Below are 17,464 nucleotides of genomic sequence, written 5' to 3'. Positions count from 1 at the left end.
GTTCACCCCAAGTGTAAAGGTGAGTCAAGACACCTCCTTGCTTTGCCTATAGGAATACTAACTGTACCCTACTGACAAAGCCAATGAGGGCCGAAGCATACTTCTGGGGTTGTTGGTTCCATCGTGCAGAGGAAATTTTCCTCACACTTCAGTTCTGGACTGCCATTTTTGTCAGAACACGACTGATATGTAGATTTTTCCTCTGTAATGTCACAAAAGAGCTAAGATGCTCCCAAGCAGGGACGCACTGTAGGATAAGCTATGAAGAGTCTTTCGGTTCTTGGCGAGCATATCATACTCCTTGTGTATTACATTTGGCGTGAGCAACAATGTTTAACAGATGAGAAAATGGCGGATTGTCATGTTGTGACATTAGAGATCTTTTCCATTGTGTGTCTGTGTATTTTTGCTTGCAGGATTGTACATGAGGTTCCTCCAAGTTAGGCACCAGGTTTGACCACACAATGCGCCCCACTCAATTACAGAGAATTCAGGGATATAAATATGCCAGCTACTGTTCTTTGGGTGTAAATATACAATGACAACTGATATATTGTAGTCGTAATCTTTGTATCCACAGGGACAGCGGCCACCAATATGTGATAATGTACACAAGCTCTTGCTTGCAAATTAAAGTTTTGAGTCTTCGCAGACCAGATGGGTGGAATGTTTCTGATATGCCAGGAAATTTTATAGTTCTATGTTGATGTTTTAGTTAACAGAAATACATAAGTTTACATACATTAGTTTATTAATCAAGAACCTAGTGTGATCATCTAGTCATCAAATCCTTCCTATTTCTATCAGTTTGCACAAATTAAAGTGATGTTTGTGCATTTGCAACATTATTTTAATTGTTAAAATTGAGATGTTTAGCTAATTGTAACATCTTATGTATGCACTCACTCGTGTAAGTGCCAAATCCTCACAAATGTATCCCAGACTCAAGATCATACTTTGCTTAGTGTGTACGGAAATTAGCTCCAAAAAATAGCAGAAAATAACAGCGCTGCTCAGTATAAACAGGGTTTTGAGGTGCATAATTACCCTGTAGCTCAGCACTGAACCTGCTAAAGTAAAATGACCATCAGGGACCCTTGTAAGTAAAAAAGATAAGACTCAGTCCAGTGGATGTCGCTCAGACACAACTACACAACATTGTGAAATACTTAGGGATGCTACATAAATCCCATTTTTCATGCCGTACAGACACTTAGTTAATGCTACTTTGTATCTGCCATATGACTACACCACATCTCTAGGAACCCTACATACGGTATTTAATGCTGGCTTATACAGAGACCTGGCCAAATATAAGTCCTAACATGTTTTCTATTCTCTTTTGGACTTTTTCTTTGAGTACCAACCCAATGTACCAAGTACACTCAATTGAAAGTGTTAATGAGGTAGAAATATATACAACAAAAAATGTAGACAGTAGCCAACAACATCAAATCTCTTGAACTACTTATGTGACAAGTGTTTTTTTTAAAAAAACAATACATGTAAAGTTTACATGTATTTTTTAAAATACCTCTGAATGTAGAGTGCTATGATCATTTACTGGTACATACCCCCTTTCAATATCAAAATTTATATAAAAAAATGTTACAGTTTTATTCTTCTGACCAGTAAACAATGGCAAAGCTGCACGTCCTAGTCTAAAAAAAAGTAGATGACAGAACAATGTTGAAAACCGAGATTTACCACAAATGATCTTTTCTTGCTGATTTTCTACAGTAGATGTGGTTAACTATCACAAGAAGAAAGCGCTTTTTCGCACAATTATTACATTTTGACAGGTTTATGTTTTGTGAAACATTTTAGCAAACAAAGTGATCCGTGATCTTTGATCCAGTTTAACAGTAGTTATTGTGTTCAATTTTTTAGTTTCTGCGACTACACTTGCTAAGTAGGAAGCTATGATTGCTGGGGTTAACTACACCCAACACAACTGACATTATTAACATTTAGAAAATATGGAGAAACAAAACGGGATTTTCTAATGTTTAGAAACGTGGGTAAAATATTTATGCATTGAAAATAACTGGCCAGTTCCTTTACTGCGCTGTGTACAATAACAGCAACGTTTAAACCAGATGTTTCAGTTTTGTGCAATTTCAAAACTATGTGCTTTTCTATTTTTTAATCTGCTCTGCAATTTGCTGATCAATAACATGGGAAATTACATGTGTCTGGCCATTATGTAAAACAGAAGTAAAAAATTGAACATTATCCTATCATTTATCCTAACAGACAAATCTTTCTAAAATGGTGCAGCCATTTTTGGTAATAATGAAGAGCCTCCTATGGTGTTGAGAATATATACAGCATTTGCCTTGGCCACATGGGCCCTTTCTAATCCTCAGCACAAGCACTGTACGGTTACACAGTCAAGCAAATGTTCTTTTAAAGAATAATAAGGGTCTGCATAATAGTGCAACATTGCCCCTTGGGACAAGCAGAAAGGGAATTTTACCATAATTAGAGAGCCTGATCTTTACAAAAGGTCTGACCAAGCATAACTACCACACACTACACAGAATGTCTTTATTTAACATGCAATTATTTAAATAAGGCTTAGTGGTAAAAATTACCTGATTCACAGGCATTAATTGAATCAACCCTAATTGTCAGGCAAAGAGCTCTCATGTAGCATGGCAGTTTTAGAGTATGGGTGGTCAAGACGAATACACTAAATAGTAAAAAAAATAGGATGATTCCACTTTGGCTGGAACCTCTCTCTTTTACCATTAATGGGTTACAATAATTTTACTGGGGTAGTGAACAGACCAAACACAAGGTCTCTAAAGGTCGTGTTTCATTGTAAGATAAGAAATATTTTTTTATAGGTAAAGAATACCAAACAGATGAATTATCCACACATAAACATAGAATTTGAGGACAGATACGAAGCATTCAACCCATCTAGTCTGACCGTTTTGCCTCTTGTAAGACTCTAAGGTCTTAATCAGTCTTTGATCTGGTCTTAGATTCAGGTTAGCTTTATGCCTATGCCATGCGTGTTTTAATTTTCTCACTGTATTAACTTGTAGATGTGGTACAGGCTAATACAGCGAGGGAATTTAAACATGCATAGAATCAGCATAAAGTGATCTTGAATCAGAGAGTGCAAGTTGCATCAAACATAAAGGCTGCACGTGTAAGGTAAAAGAGAGGAAGAGCTGTGTGAGCTACACTGTAGATGATGCAAGAGGAAGAGGAGGAGCAGTGGAGAAGGATTGGAAGACAAGAAGGAGAGGAGAAGAAAAGGAGAAGGTGAGAGAAGACGAGGGTGAGATTGTGAATGTGTGTGTGTGCATATATATATATATATATATATATATACACACACACGTGTGTGTGTTAGTGCAAGTGTATGGTGTCAGTGGGAACGTAAAGTGTAAGCGTGTATGTTACTGTGTGGTGTTAGCGTGTGTGTATGTCTAGATTGTTATTGTGTGTTTGAAAGCATATGTTGTTATTGTATGTGTATGCATGCATAAGTGTATGTTATTTGGGAGTGCGTGTCAGTTCAAGGTGTCAGAGCAACTTTGCATGTTAGATTATGTGTGCTACATACAGGGTTAGGGAGGGTTATGTGAAACTATTTAAACATGTTTCATAGACCTTTATAGAATGGAACTACATTCACTGATCTATTCACAAGACATATTGTAATCAGAGCTATCAGTAACACGAGATAAAATGATACTGTTAGGATCCCATAATTACTAACACTCTTTGCTAGATGCCATAAATCATGCCCAGAAAACTCCTGTTCAACAGTAATTCCCTGATACAGGTTCCGATCATCTCACTAGAAAGTTAAATTTTTTGGTAATGTACAAACAGTGTTACCAACAACAGGTTTGTTTGATACCTGGTATTTCCTGATTTTCTATTGTGAATTAAATAAAAAGAATGATCTAAATAAATGTAATTAAGAATTAAACAAATAAAAATTCTACAAACATGTATCTTCTTTGGTATTCTTTTTCCATGCATTTAGCACTTGCATAATATAACATAATTATCAACAGGGCAAGCAGCCATACAGTACTTCTTGTATGACAAGAGATAATTGGTAAGATTATGTTATTGTTGACATACCTTCTCTTTCAACTCAAGTTACGAAGCAAATATATTACTGCTAAGTTTCACTAAGAAGTTTGGCAAACAGTTAGGCCGGCTACATTGAATTGCTATAATATTCATTACTTTTAGGCTATTAATAAATTGGATTCAGCAGCTCACAATTAACCTGACAATATGACACATGACACCAGTGAAATGTTTGACCTTTATAAACAACCAATTAGTTTATTCATAACATGCGCCAAACACAAGTCACAAATGACATAGAAAAAATGCTGATTGGCTTGGATAATACACATTTTATAAAGATACTAAAGGTTAATGAAAAAAGTTTACATTATACTTTAACAGTGTAGGTAACACACATACAACTCATATAAAAGAAAATAATTGTTTTTCAAGTGTGTTTCCTGATCCCAACAGACCTCCTCAGATATTATTCATATCTCACAGAGAATCTGCAGTTACTCGGGATCCTACAAGTTATTGATGAAAAATACTTAAACTCAGGTAGAAGTATTATTGGATAAAAAGAACCAAGATTTATGTAAGACATCCACCTTATCTCTGTGCAAGCGTTTATATTCCTTTGACAACCTCAGAGGAAAGAGTGAACAGACATTTTTAGTTTATTAGATATTAAGGTAAAGTGACTTTACATGGACTTGGGGTAAGAGTACGTGAAAGCAGTTATGCGGAAGAGTTCCAGTTCAGGACAGCTAAGAGCGAGATTTGGTGAGGTGTGATTGATTAATGGAGTGAGTATGCTTTAGTCGGTGTGAGCAAGTGTGTATGTTTCAAAAAGTGTGTATATGTAAGCACGAGTATGTGTATGCTAGTGTGTTAGTAATGGGGGGGGCGCAAAGGGCCCACTCAGCTTAACGCTTTTCTTTGCATGATTTTCCAGTCTTTAGGCTCCTTACTCTACCTTCTTGTACAGTCTTAATCTTAGGTTAACTTTGAACCCACAAAATTTTGCCCTCCGCCATCTTCTCTAATTCTTTTTCTGCTCACAAGTCCCATTCATCAACAGTTTTCTTAGTTGCATAAAACTTATAAAAGCTAACCGAATATCCACTAATAACTTGGTACCCATAATACAAGACATCATGAATATAAATCTTTGTATTTATGATAGAAGATGATACACTTCTGTCTTTGTGTTGCTACACTGATACATAAACACAAAGGCATAATGCAAATACGTGTATGCCTACATACACAGATATGATTAAAAGGAAAAGCCACATGTACTCATACAGAAATATCTTACACACATATCATTCTAGCCATTAAAGGGTAAGTTGGCAGGTATCAACTACTCACTTTACTGCTTATTGTGAAGGTCCAACACTGGCAGGTTTCTCCAGTAGGAAGGGCAAAGCTGACCCTGTATAATGCATAACTGAATGGGTGAGGCTGTCTCTCAGCCAATATGTTTGCTGTAGTTGAGGGTCCCAATGCACCTAGTGCCCCCCCCCACCACCACCACTCAGCATTACTGTATTCCTGCTCTGCTGTGCAAATACATAAATTGCACTGCAGAAAATAGGGGCCAGTTGCCACTAGGGGTTCTGGGGCTATTGAACATTTTATGCAAATAGCTCCTGTGGTTAGGGGCCCCTAGTCTGTCCCACAAGTGATCAGGATGGGAAACATTACCACCTGTCTACCTTTTCTGAACAGGCACCTCACAATGCCAGCGGGACAGTGCCCAAAAATCTGTTGGGAGGCATGGTGTATTGTTGCCACCCTTCCCGGTTTCCCCTGGAGAGCCCTGGAATAAAAGCAGGTCTCTGATTTAACTTTGTTCATTGTGGGGAACAAACAATAGAGTTGATGTCACATGTATGCTTCTTTTCTTTCACCCCTTCTGAAGCACAGAAACAGATTTTGATGGCAAGTAAAAACCATTCGACCCATCTAGCCCATTTTTCCTGATGTAAACCCTCAATCCTTAATCAGTACAAATATTTAATTAACATAACTTAGAAAAATTGAAAAAGGCACTATTCTTCTAATTTTTGCTCAGATATTGTTGTTACCGAATAGAATTCAGTATGTAGCACTTTTATCATTGCTGCGGTAATGCAGGTTTGTCACTCTCACTTTAACACTGAACTAATTACTTCCCATACACACTAACTGTAGCATTAAGCCTTAACTGAACCAACTATCCACTATCAGTATGTTTCAGCACCCCAGGGGTTCAATGTTGTGATGTAATCTAATAACGTAAGTTTATTTCCCCAGAGAACGTCTGACGCACATTGATGACTGCTGCAGACAGCATTGCAGTAACTACTTGCAAAGTAATGTCTTTAAATGGTGGATTTCACAACTGACATCAGAGGTGAATCCCGATGTCTCTTAGTATCTATTATTAAGCAAAAGGAATAAGGATCTTGAGTTGAGATATATTTTTATAACACTACTGTGCATTAGGACTTCAGATCAAGTATCACTCCAGGCTATGTACTGCACTTGTCAAATATTACAGTTCCATAAAATCGTTATATAGCCTGAATGTATCGTTAAGACACCCGAAACAGACTGGAAAACTATAATAACCTGTCTGTAAACGTCACTGAGGATTTGGAATACTGATGATGGCCTCTAATTTAATGGGATGGTTCTACTATAGCGCCTGCTCTGGATTTTGTATACGGTGCTGGCCCTCTGGGGTCCAATTCCCTGTATGTTCTGCTATTCATTTGAAGTGCTGCCTTGTCAGGTGATGAGGAAAGTCTGAGTCACATAAAATATTTTTTTCTGAGGAAGCAGCACACCATGGGAGATACCCTCCAGCTGGCTATAGCTTATATTCCTCCATAAACATCTGGAGGCAAGGCAAGTCTGGGATGAAAAAAAATCTCCAATTAGCGTTAGTTAGTTTAGTTTTGTTATTAGTACCATCGCCCATAAATAATTTCAACCACCATAATCCCTAAGGAATTATCCTTCCACGTGTGACAATTAAAATATTGAAGGAGGCTCAATGATTTTTTTAAAATGCCCTAAAGAAGCTGCAATTACTTACTAACTTGTGTTATTGTCATATCACTGTTTACTGGCATATCATTTATTAGCAGGCTGGCAACATAGCATGTGGTGCACGGATAATTCGAGCTAACTTTAGAAAGAAAGAAAAACGATCACAAATCTCAATTTTGACTCACTCCAGCTGGTGTCTTTTGACTAAAGGTAATCTGACCATAAAATCTAGTGTATACAAATATGTAGAGCACGTGGTTTGTTTAGAGATGAAGATACAATTCTTTTTTTGTATGCAGGTCTTGTAGTTTGCATTTCGACATAATACACAATCAGTCTTCAAGTGTTATAAAACATGAGCATTACCTGCTGTTTTGTATAACAGCAAGATCTTCTAAAATGAATTCAATTCAACAATATGGTTAGCAGCTATTGTTGCTGTCTTTAATATTGGTAAGTCAATATCATAATCTCCGTTCAGACAGCTGGTGTTGGCTGGCTTCAGTGCATTAACCCATTCAGTCAAAACACTGAAGAGTCATATCATTAAATACTAGCTCCATAGCATCTGATGTTTGTTTCGATGTAGTGGAAGCTCTTACTCTATCTATGCCCTCCCATATAGCACCGGAGCAGAAATATTTGTGATGTGCACATCACTGTGTTAACGTGATTGTATAGTCACATGAATACAGACAACTATTCAAAAACACACTGGCTGATAACTGCTATCATACAAAAGCAGCCTGCTAAAATAATGCATATTCGATGTCTATTGATAAGGAAAAATTATTGCTTTCAGTAAAAACAAAATCGAATTTGCTTTGTCACGTGCATTGTGCATGACTGTCTACAATGCTTTTATAGAACAAAATCTGAAGCCTTAAGTGACTTCTCTTTTATTGCAGTAGATGTGCTAAAAAAACAAGTGTTAGAAACTGAATATTTTGTTTCAATCATTAGTACTCACAGTATTCAATGCCAAGGACAATGTCCCTAAAGTATATTCTAGCTTGTTCTTCTGAATAGGGATGATCGCTTGGAACCTCCATGACTGGCCTAGGAAAAAAAACGTAAGATAAGATATCCACCCATCAACTGATCACATTGTATAATATCCTAAAAGTAGTAGTTAGGTTTGGAGTACATCATACTATAGTGTTTGAGTTACTTATGTGTATCTGGGTATGTTTGTGTGTCTGTCTGGGTATGTTACCGTGTGTGTGTGTGTGGGGGTGTGTGGGGGTGTTTGTGTGTGTTTGTCTAGGTATGTGAACATGTGGGTATGTTAGTGAAAGTGTGTATGTGTGGGGGGGATTTTAGTTTATGAACATATGTGTTTGGGTATGTTAGTGTGTGTGTCTTGGTATATTAGTGTGTGAGCATGTGTCTACGTCTGGATTTGTTTGTGTGAGTGCCTAGGTGTGTTAGAATCTGTGTGGGTATTTTAGTGCATGGACATGTCTTTGGGCATGTTTGTGTGTGTGTGTCTGGTTATGCGTGTCTGGATATGTTAGTAAAAGCTTGTGTGGGTATGTAAGTGTGTGAACATGTGTAATGCATGTGTCTGGGTAGGTTAGCATGCGTGTCTGGGTATTTTAGTAAAAGTGTGAATATGTGCCTTTGGATATGTTAGCGTGTGTCTGGGTATGTAAGTGTTTGAACATGTGTCTTTGCGTATTTTAGTGTGTGTGCCTGGGTATGTTACATGAGTGCCCAGGCATGTTAGTGTGTGAACACGTCCTTGGGTATGTTAACGTGTGTGTCTGGGTATGTGTCTATGTATGTTAGTGAACGTGTGTCTGGGTATTTTAGTGTGAGTGTCTGGGTATGTTATGTGAGTGCACAGGTATGTTAGTGTGTGAACACGAACATCTTTGTTTGGGTATGTTAATGTGTGTGTTTGGGTATATGTCTATGTATGTTAGTGAACGTGTGTGTATCTGGGTATGTGAACATGTGTCTTTGGCTACTGGATTTTAGTGTGGGTGTAGTGAAAGTGTGTGTCCATATTAGTGTGTGAACAAATGTCTTTGGGTATGTTAGCATGTTTGTCTGGGTATTTTACTCAAAGTGTGTCTTTGGGTACGTTAATGTGCGAACACATCTTTGTCTGGGTATGTTAGTGTGAGTGCCTGGGTATGTTAGTGTCTGAGAATTTTAGTGTGTGTGTCTGGGTATGTGTCTGTGTATGTCAGTGAAAGTGTGTGTCTGGGTATGTTACTATGGCGTATTTAAGTGTGTGAACATGTGTCTTTGAGTATGTTATAGTATGTATATGGTTGTGTTAGTTTTGAGTGTTTAATTGTCTAGGTGTGTGTGTGCTAGTATGTGAGTGTGTGTTAGTGTGAGCGTCTGGTTGTGTGGTATCATTGAATGTGTTGGTGTGAGTGTGTTAGTACCGAGTGTCTGTATGTGTATGTCTGGGTGTGTGTTAGTGGGAGTGCCCCTCCAGAGGTCAGGCTCTGGATCCGCCCCTGGATTGGGGTCTTAACCCCTTAAGGACAACGGGCGGTCCCTAAACCCATTGAAAACAATGCATTTTGAGCCTGTACATGTACGGGCCTTGTCATTAAGGGGTTAAAAAGGCCCAGTCTTAAAAAGGCATATAGGAGATATATTTATGTTACCAGTTTTTAAGGCGTTCAACTTACCCTTTGCGCAGGAGGTCAAAAACTGAAAGAAAAGGATAAAAATTCTCAGAATAAAATGAAAAAAAAAATCAAATTGCTACAACAGATGTGCAAAAAACACTCAAAGAGCAACCTCAGAAAGCCAGAAAACTTCAGCTTTTGGTCAATGTACATAGGCTTGTTTTTTCTGTTTAGCCTCTTAAATGTTTGATGCAGCTGCTTAGTGTATTGATCTGCTACACATTAAGGAGTGTAGACACATGTCTCATTTCAGCTATTGCTATGTATCTGACACAATCAGTCACAGTAAGCATTTACAGCTAGTCTTCCACACAAGGTGACGGCTTGTTGGAATGTCCACATTAGGTGGACGAGCTTCTCATGTAGCACATTTGGCATCTAGTCACTGTCTGTATTCAGAAGCAGGTTAACAGGCGCTCCCTGCTAGAGCTCTAGAACTATATTCTCTCCGAAGCATGACCTACTTTCATTAATGCCCTTTCGAATGAACAATTTACTCTAATGACCTAATACATTCACTATACAGAAAAGCTATGCAAAGAATTCTCTGCACCCACAGCATTTGGACTCGACATAATAAAAAATACAGCAAACATGAAAAATTGCCAGTCTATTTCCATATATACAGTATATATGGATCATTTATAGATTTTATTTTTAACACTGCAAAGTTAATGCTGTTTCTTAAAATTCACAGGGCAAATTACTTTCACATGCACACATTATTTAACATACTGTTTTAATACAAAACATTTTCCCCCCAAATAACTTTTTTACGGTGGTGAATCTGATTTAAGGCCCTTTGTTGCAAACCAGGAAGCTGATCCTACACACATATAGCAGGTAATACACCAAAGAGGAGAGACTGCAAAGCCATATTGGTCATTGTGCTGGGCAGCTGCAACTATAATCAAAAAGGATAAAAGGCTCCTGTATTGTTTAGTAAGGGAGAAGTAATCGTGACACTTACTTTGATTTAAAAACAAAAAAAAAAACAAAGAAGCACCCACATTTTTGTGTAATTTATGATTACATAGTTTCCATTTCCTATCTGTCAATCATTGGCAGACTAAATCCAGAAAAAAAAGCCAAGCCTGCTGAACCTTGCAAGGACCAGGGTCCCCACTGCATTTCAACCACTTACTAGACAAGTCCCACGCAATACACGGCACAGGTTAAGGACATCTACCATCATTATATCTGTGTTTTAACCCAATGCATGCCTGTGCAAGGCTCAGGTATAACTGTGATATGAAGAATTACGACTTTGTTTAAATTAGCATGTACATATGGGCTTGACAAACAGTCACATATGTAAATTAGGCAGTGGATGGAGGTTCTTTTTGAACAGACCATTAGGCACCTGATGCTAATATAGAACCAGCAAAAAATCATATATATTACTTTTATTCATTTAAATAGTGATTCATGTGATGTAGATTCTAAATATGTAAATGACCATGGCCAATGGAAAAGTATGCCAACAAGTGCTGACACAAAGACAATTTTAAACAAGATCAAATCCAGTAGTGATTTCTAAGACTTTGTCGGACACTGTGGCGTGTAAGCTCTTGAAATATCCTTTATTTCAGGACAAGCAAAATCATCTCAATGTGATCCAACAATAAGAGCAGACCTAAACATTTTTTTCCAGCTGGAAATTCAAGTAATTAGGGAACACACTCATAAATCAGGAAATGCTTTCACAGCATTATCTAGATCAATACAGGGAAAATGGGGGTGGGACACCTTCAATAGATATGCAATGATTGATACTAATGGCTCTACTAGCGATCTGGCACTGAAACATTGTCTCCACAAAGGTCACAGTGATATCTAAGCTGTATACATAACGTAGAATAACACTACGATAAATCAATGTGACTCTAATGCCAACTAGAAGAATGTGTTATGGAGAGATATAGTCAAGCCTGCTTCAATATATTTAAATAAGCAGACAAGTGGGTTGGGCAAATATTATCTAGAACTGTGGGTCTAGCCAAGTAGCCAGGGAGAGATCCATTGAAGAGAATGAAGCAGGACAGAACACCACGTCAGCATCAGAAGTAATGTTTCTCACAAGCTATACAAGTGCTATTGTATGGATATTCATGTATGTCACTATAACGGCATACAAATGATTTATTAAAACAAACAAATTCTGAAGTCTACTACAATGTTCTCCCATCTCCAATACACATTAGTGATATCTACAAACAAAACACACACAAAAACAATTCGGCAAGACACAAATTCATAAATCAAGTAAAATGACTGCTGATCAATTTACTGTCACAAGGGCATGAGTTTAAAAAACCATACTCAGTAATTGAAATTGAACTTTGAAATGTAATATTTAATTATTTTCTTATTAAATTAAACAAATTAGCTGTAAATTATCATGACTTCTCACCTTACTGGCACACCAGCTCTGGCTATATACTGAAACATTGTAACACACATCACATATCACTGACGAAGAAAATCAGCTCTTACCCATATAAAGATTGTCTTCTGCTGGATCATCTAACACCTGCAGGAAAATAATTTGAAATCAGCACTCTCTTTATCAATTTCTTGTTAATCGAAAAGGTAATTACCAATAATGTCAATTTTAACAGTGCAAAAGTGAATTTCATAACATCTTCAGCAGTAAAGATCATGAGCAGTAAGCACCACTGTGCGTCCAGGGGAAGATTTTGAAATGCTATACTACACTACAAGCCATGATATACACTACGTTTTTACGCTCAGGTATCCAGCCACTGGCCACACACTGACCCATACAACCTGCAGATCAGGCGAGTGTGTGGCTCTGCTCCCTCTTATTACCACTTTTTAAGCATGGGACCCTTTTATTGCCTTAAAAAAAGTGCCATCCAAGTGTAGTGATGACATGCTGAAGGCACATATAAAAATGTCTCACAAGTTGCCTGGTTATCAGAGCGAGACCACTGCTCTGGTAAACAAGCTACCGTATTGGCCCGAATATAGGCCGCACTTTTTTCCCCCACTTTAAGTCTTATAGGCCTATACATACAGTCCCGGGCGCCGGGCAGGCAGCGGGGTTAGGATACAGATCCCCCGCAGCGGTGCAGGGGACCTGCATCCTACTGTCTGATACGCTCAGACAGCCTCCCCTGCCGGCACTTTCCATGGGGGGAGTACCGGCACGGGAGGTTGTCTAAGCGCATCGCACGGACGTTCACCGGCAGCGGCAATGCGCCGTTGCCGGTGAACGTCTGCACGATACATTTTAACCCCCCCGACTTACCAGGGCAGACTCCCGGGTGTCTTGCAGGGCCGGCGGAAGACATCTACGCAATACGCGTATACAACTTCCGGTGCCGGCACTTCCGCTGAGTGCCGGCACCGGGAGTTGTATACACGATGTGCATAGATGTCCCCCTCCGGCCCCGTAAGACACCCGGGAGTCTGCTCTGGTAAGTCGAGGGGGGAGGACAGAGTGGCAGCATATCTCGGGGGGGGCAGAGTGGCAGCATATCTCGGGGGGGCAGAGTGGTAGCATATCTCGGGGGGGGAGAGGACAGAGTGGCAGCATATCTCGGGGGGGGAGAGGACAGTGGCAGCATATCTCGGGGGGGGGAGGACAGAGTGGCAGCATGTTTTTTGGTGCTTTTTTAAAGAAAAAAAACTTTTTCTTTAAAAAAGCACCAAACTTTTAGGGTGCGGCCTATATACGGGGGCAGCCTATATCCGAGCCAATACGGTATTCTCCTGAAGAGGTGTTATTAGATATTTATTGAATTACTTTTCCTATATATATAATATGATGCCTCCTTTTTATTGCGTTTCCTGGTGAATAGCTATGATATATATTGATTCTCTATAGATACAGGCTGTTAATGATAACAAACATGTTTATAACAGCGACAGACATCGAGAATAGAAGCACTTACTTCAACCAATCTGACAATGTTAACATGATCCAATTTTTTCAAAATAGCTATTTCCTGATAAACTCTCTCCAGCGGAGCCATTGGCTTTGTCTGGTCTCCAGATGCCGTCTTTGATCCTCTAGGGGGAGGTCGGCCTATAGAGGAAACAAAATTAATAAAATAAACTAAGGAATACAAATTTTAAGATGTTTTCCTTCATATACAGTAACAATTATGTAATGCATGATTTACGGAACATTCAGCATTAATATCTGCCAGCACAGGTCTTATGTGTTATGTCATTTAGCAGAGCACCACAAGGAGGGAGTACCAAATGGTTACTCTGACCTCATAATGTCCCATAAATTAAGTAACAAGGAAGCACTGGACCGGGCGAGTGATTTTCACCACTAAGTTACATATCTCCTTTGGAGAAAGTACTCAGGGCCTTTAATTAGTTATGCTGGTCATGTCAACCCTTTTAAATTTAACTTTGAGGAGGCGACAGCCCCGACTTTTAAAGCCAATTTAACCCAAATATCATAGTGCCACCAAAAGCTACGCAAGTGTAGATGAAAGCTTCACATTAACTGCTGTTGAACCATTTAAAGTATTTACACAGAAGCAGTTCTTATTCTTAAATAATGCAATATTTGGGTTAACATTTTTCTCCAAAAATGACATATGTGTAACCACCTAAATACTTACGTGGAAACCCATACTGTTTCAATAATCTCTTTTTTGAAAGAACTTTCATTGCCTGCAAAAGAAAGCAAAACGCACAATATAAGAGAAAACAGATTTTACGTTTATAACTCTATGTATGTCTATTTTTACAGCTTGTAAAACAGATTGCTCAAACCACCAAAATAAACATATATGCAAAACATTGCTTTATTGCATTTTGTAGTAAAATAAAACTATGGACTTGATTCACTTAACCTCGAGACAACTTAACTGTGTGCTATGTAGTGCGGGACTCAGAGTGCCACTATGTAGAAGATACCTACTTGGCATCTGTAGGGTTAACATATGCTTGCTCAGTGGGAATTTTAAATGAAACAAAAAAAAAACCAGACAGCTTGAATTGAATTCTGAAATCTGATATTTTATCCATTTTTGTGACACCACATTTTCTTCTTTTGAGGCATTTTCCCAAGTGCAAGAATAAAACAGAAAAGATGAATGTGAATGACAATTCTTCATAAATACTCACATTCTGGCAAACTAAACCTAGTGGTTGCCAAGGAACCACATACTGAAAAATCCCAAAACATAAAAAAAAACAGAAGCGCAAAACATTCTCTTATGCTAATAATAAGATGTGCGTATTACATAAACAGTAGTTTGATTACTGCTTTGTAAATAAGCTTCACTAAACGAACACGTTTTCTAAATGCACTAATACCATATCTCCCATAATTTCAGATATTTGGGAAATCCTTAGTCTTGTCTTCACGATAGCCTTGTCCCTATTTAAAAAACAGCCTCTGCCTGAACACTATCCCATTCATTCACCACTCTTTTAGTAAATAGATCTCTAATTGTAGACTGTGTTGTTAGCAACATTTCTCTGCCTTTGCAATACTGTTTAACATATTATGCATTTGAATGTTACGTTGACAAAAGGACGGTAATTACAATTTCGGGTATGCTGGTAATAGCTCCAAATATCAGCTTTAATGCTTTTTTTAATGATTCATGTTTTTTTCCCATAAAAGGTCTGTCAAATACTGTGCAAAAGCATTCGTTAGTTCCCATGGTATGGTCTCAGGCGTATTTTATTTGGTTATCGTAAAATCTAAGGAAATCTATTATGAAATTATCATGAAACTTGGTGCTTCTGTACTTTATGTACTATAGGTACATGCAGTTCAGGGTTACATCAAATTTAAGTGCCTTGTGCATTCATTTATCTATTAAGATAGAATCAGGAAACATATAATCCATTTTTATCTGTATATGACACATTCTAGCACATTAGCTGAATAAAAGCTTCATCGCAGCACCGTTTGGGAAAATTTCAGAATGAAATCTAAAGGATGTATTCTGTCCGCTGTCAAAGGCATACATATACAAAACAGAAGAAGTTCAGCGCTAAAGATGGAGCAGCCACCATCGCCACTGACGGACTGCTTCTTCTGATTATTTTTTATTTACCCATCTACCCCAAGAAAGCCTTAAAAGAAAATGGCACAAAAGATGCAGTGTGAAAGTAAATGTTATAATATGAATCACTGTTAAATAATGAAGCAAACTTAAAAAAAAAATAAAACACTTTAAGAAGCTGGCTTTAAGCAACTACCATGAAAATAAAGTATACAAAATCCTACTATTTAAAAACAACATTTTGATGGACAAAAGTACAAATTTTTAGCCGAAACCATTCACTCTTTCCAAGGAGTTGAGCCCAAAGTCTATAAGGAATGTCTGGACTTTTGATTCCAAAAAAGCACCACGAGTGACAATAACTAGCTGTGGTAAGGTGTCAGCAGAACCGGGTAAGTACTCGACTTGTGCATTCGTATTTGGGCGAACATGAAAACGAACACGAAGAGACTAACAAGGAGGCGGCAAAACGTATACGAAGACAAAGACACTGAACACAAAGAATCTTCGTGTTCGTCTTTGTCTATTAATCTCCCTGGTCCTTTCCCCATCCAGCCTACCTTATCTACGCAGCATGGCAGGGGTTAACGGGAGCGGAAATCCGTAGGTTCGCCATCAGGGGTTAAAGGGCGACTATTAGTCGCCGGCAGGGGCCCCCTCTAACATCAACCAATTGATGTTGGTTGCACGGACCTTTAACATCTGATGGCGGAACTTGTTCTGGGGAGACATGGTCTCCCTGCTCCAAGAGTTAAAAATCTGAACAAGCGACTCTATTGGTCGTTTGTACGGATCTTTAACTCTTGGAGCGGGAAGGCCAGTGGTCTCCCCCGGCCGAGTTTAGGCACCAGGATTGTAAAACTCTGTACGAGCATCTCTATTGGTCGCCAGCAAGGGCCTCATCTGCCATCAACCAATGAAGTGGAGGTGCACTTAATTGGTTGACGGCAGAGGAGGCCCCTGCTGGTGACCAATAAAGTACAAAGAAGCCCGGACCAAAGGATTCATTTTAGGGGATTATACCATAAATATTATGTACTAGTAAATACTTTTCACAAATTCAAGCTCTGATGCTAAGTTCCATCTTTTGAAGCTTACAACTACATAACTAAGAACGGTCCAGATTGCCCCTAGAGGCACTGATGACTGCTAGTCTCGGCCTCTGGGCATGGAGAGTGGTGTCCTTATTGTATATTCTATCTGTCCTTTCTCCAATCATCTGCTCAAAACTCCACCCAATTCTTTTCCAAAGGAGGTACAAGAGAACACTCAACAAGTTCCTCAAAGCAGCTTTTAAATAGAGTGCTATGGTGATGTTTTTTAATGAAATGTCCTGTAATTCAACAATTTTACTAGTGGTAACAGGAGGTTTAGGTTTAATTAAAGGCATTAGGAAATTATGATGTTATGCAATTTGCCCATAGACACTAAGGCAGAAAAAAAGATGCTAAGCTATGGACAACTTGAAGCCCATCTCACTAATGCAGGGATATAATCAGGAAGATGACTATAATTGTTTAACAGTTGATAATTCTGACCATACATAAGGTTTTAACCGTCATGGAAACATGGATTTATGTATTACAAGAAGGCTTGACCTTACATTTATGATTTATAATAGAAAGGTTTTGTAATCTGTTTTCCCATAATCTCATTGTATGCTCCCATGTGTAATGCAACCTCATCTAGCCAGGCGATAGATTTCCAATC

The 17,464-nt window shown here is 38.5% G+C and overlaps 1 protein-coding gene across 1 annotated transcript in view; it reads right to left on the bottom strand.

Annotated features, from left to right (window-relative positions):
- CAMKK1 (calcium/calmodulin dependent protein kinase kinase 1) overlaps positions 1-17,464 on the bottom strand; it is a 97,179-nt gene that overhangs the window by 28,552 nt on the left and 51,163 nt on the right. The window contains exons 5-9 of the mRNA XM_053454952.1: positions 14,354-14,405; positions 13,667-13,800; positions 12,243-12,279; positions 9,747-9,768; positions 8,063-8,151 (exon numbers count right to left, since the gene is read on the bottom strand). Of these exons, the coding sequence (XP_053310927.1) occupies positions 8,063-8,151; positions 9,747-9,768; positions 12,243-12,279; positions 13,667-13,800; positions 14,354-14,405 (334 nt within the window). The remainder of the gene's footprint in view (positions 1-8,062; positions 8,152-9,746; positions 9,769-12,242; positions 12,280-13,666; positions 13,801-14,353; positions 14,406-17,464) is intronic.

This window comes from Spea bombifrons, chromosome 2, assembly GCF_027358695.1.
Source record: "Spea bombifrons isolate aSpeBom1 chromosome 2, aSpeBom1.2.pri, whole genome shotgun sequence".
NCBI lineage: Eukaryota > Metazoa > Chordata > Amphibia > Anura > Pelobatidae > Spea > Spea bombifrons.
The sequence above is the reverse complement of the archived record's forward strand: the minus strand, read 5'-3'. Positions and strand labels throughout refer to the sequence as shown.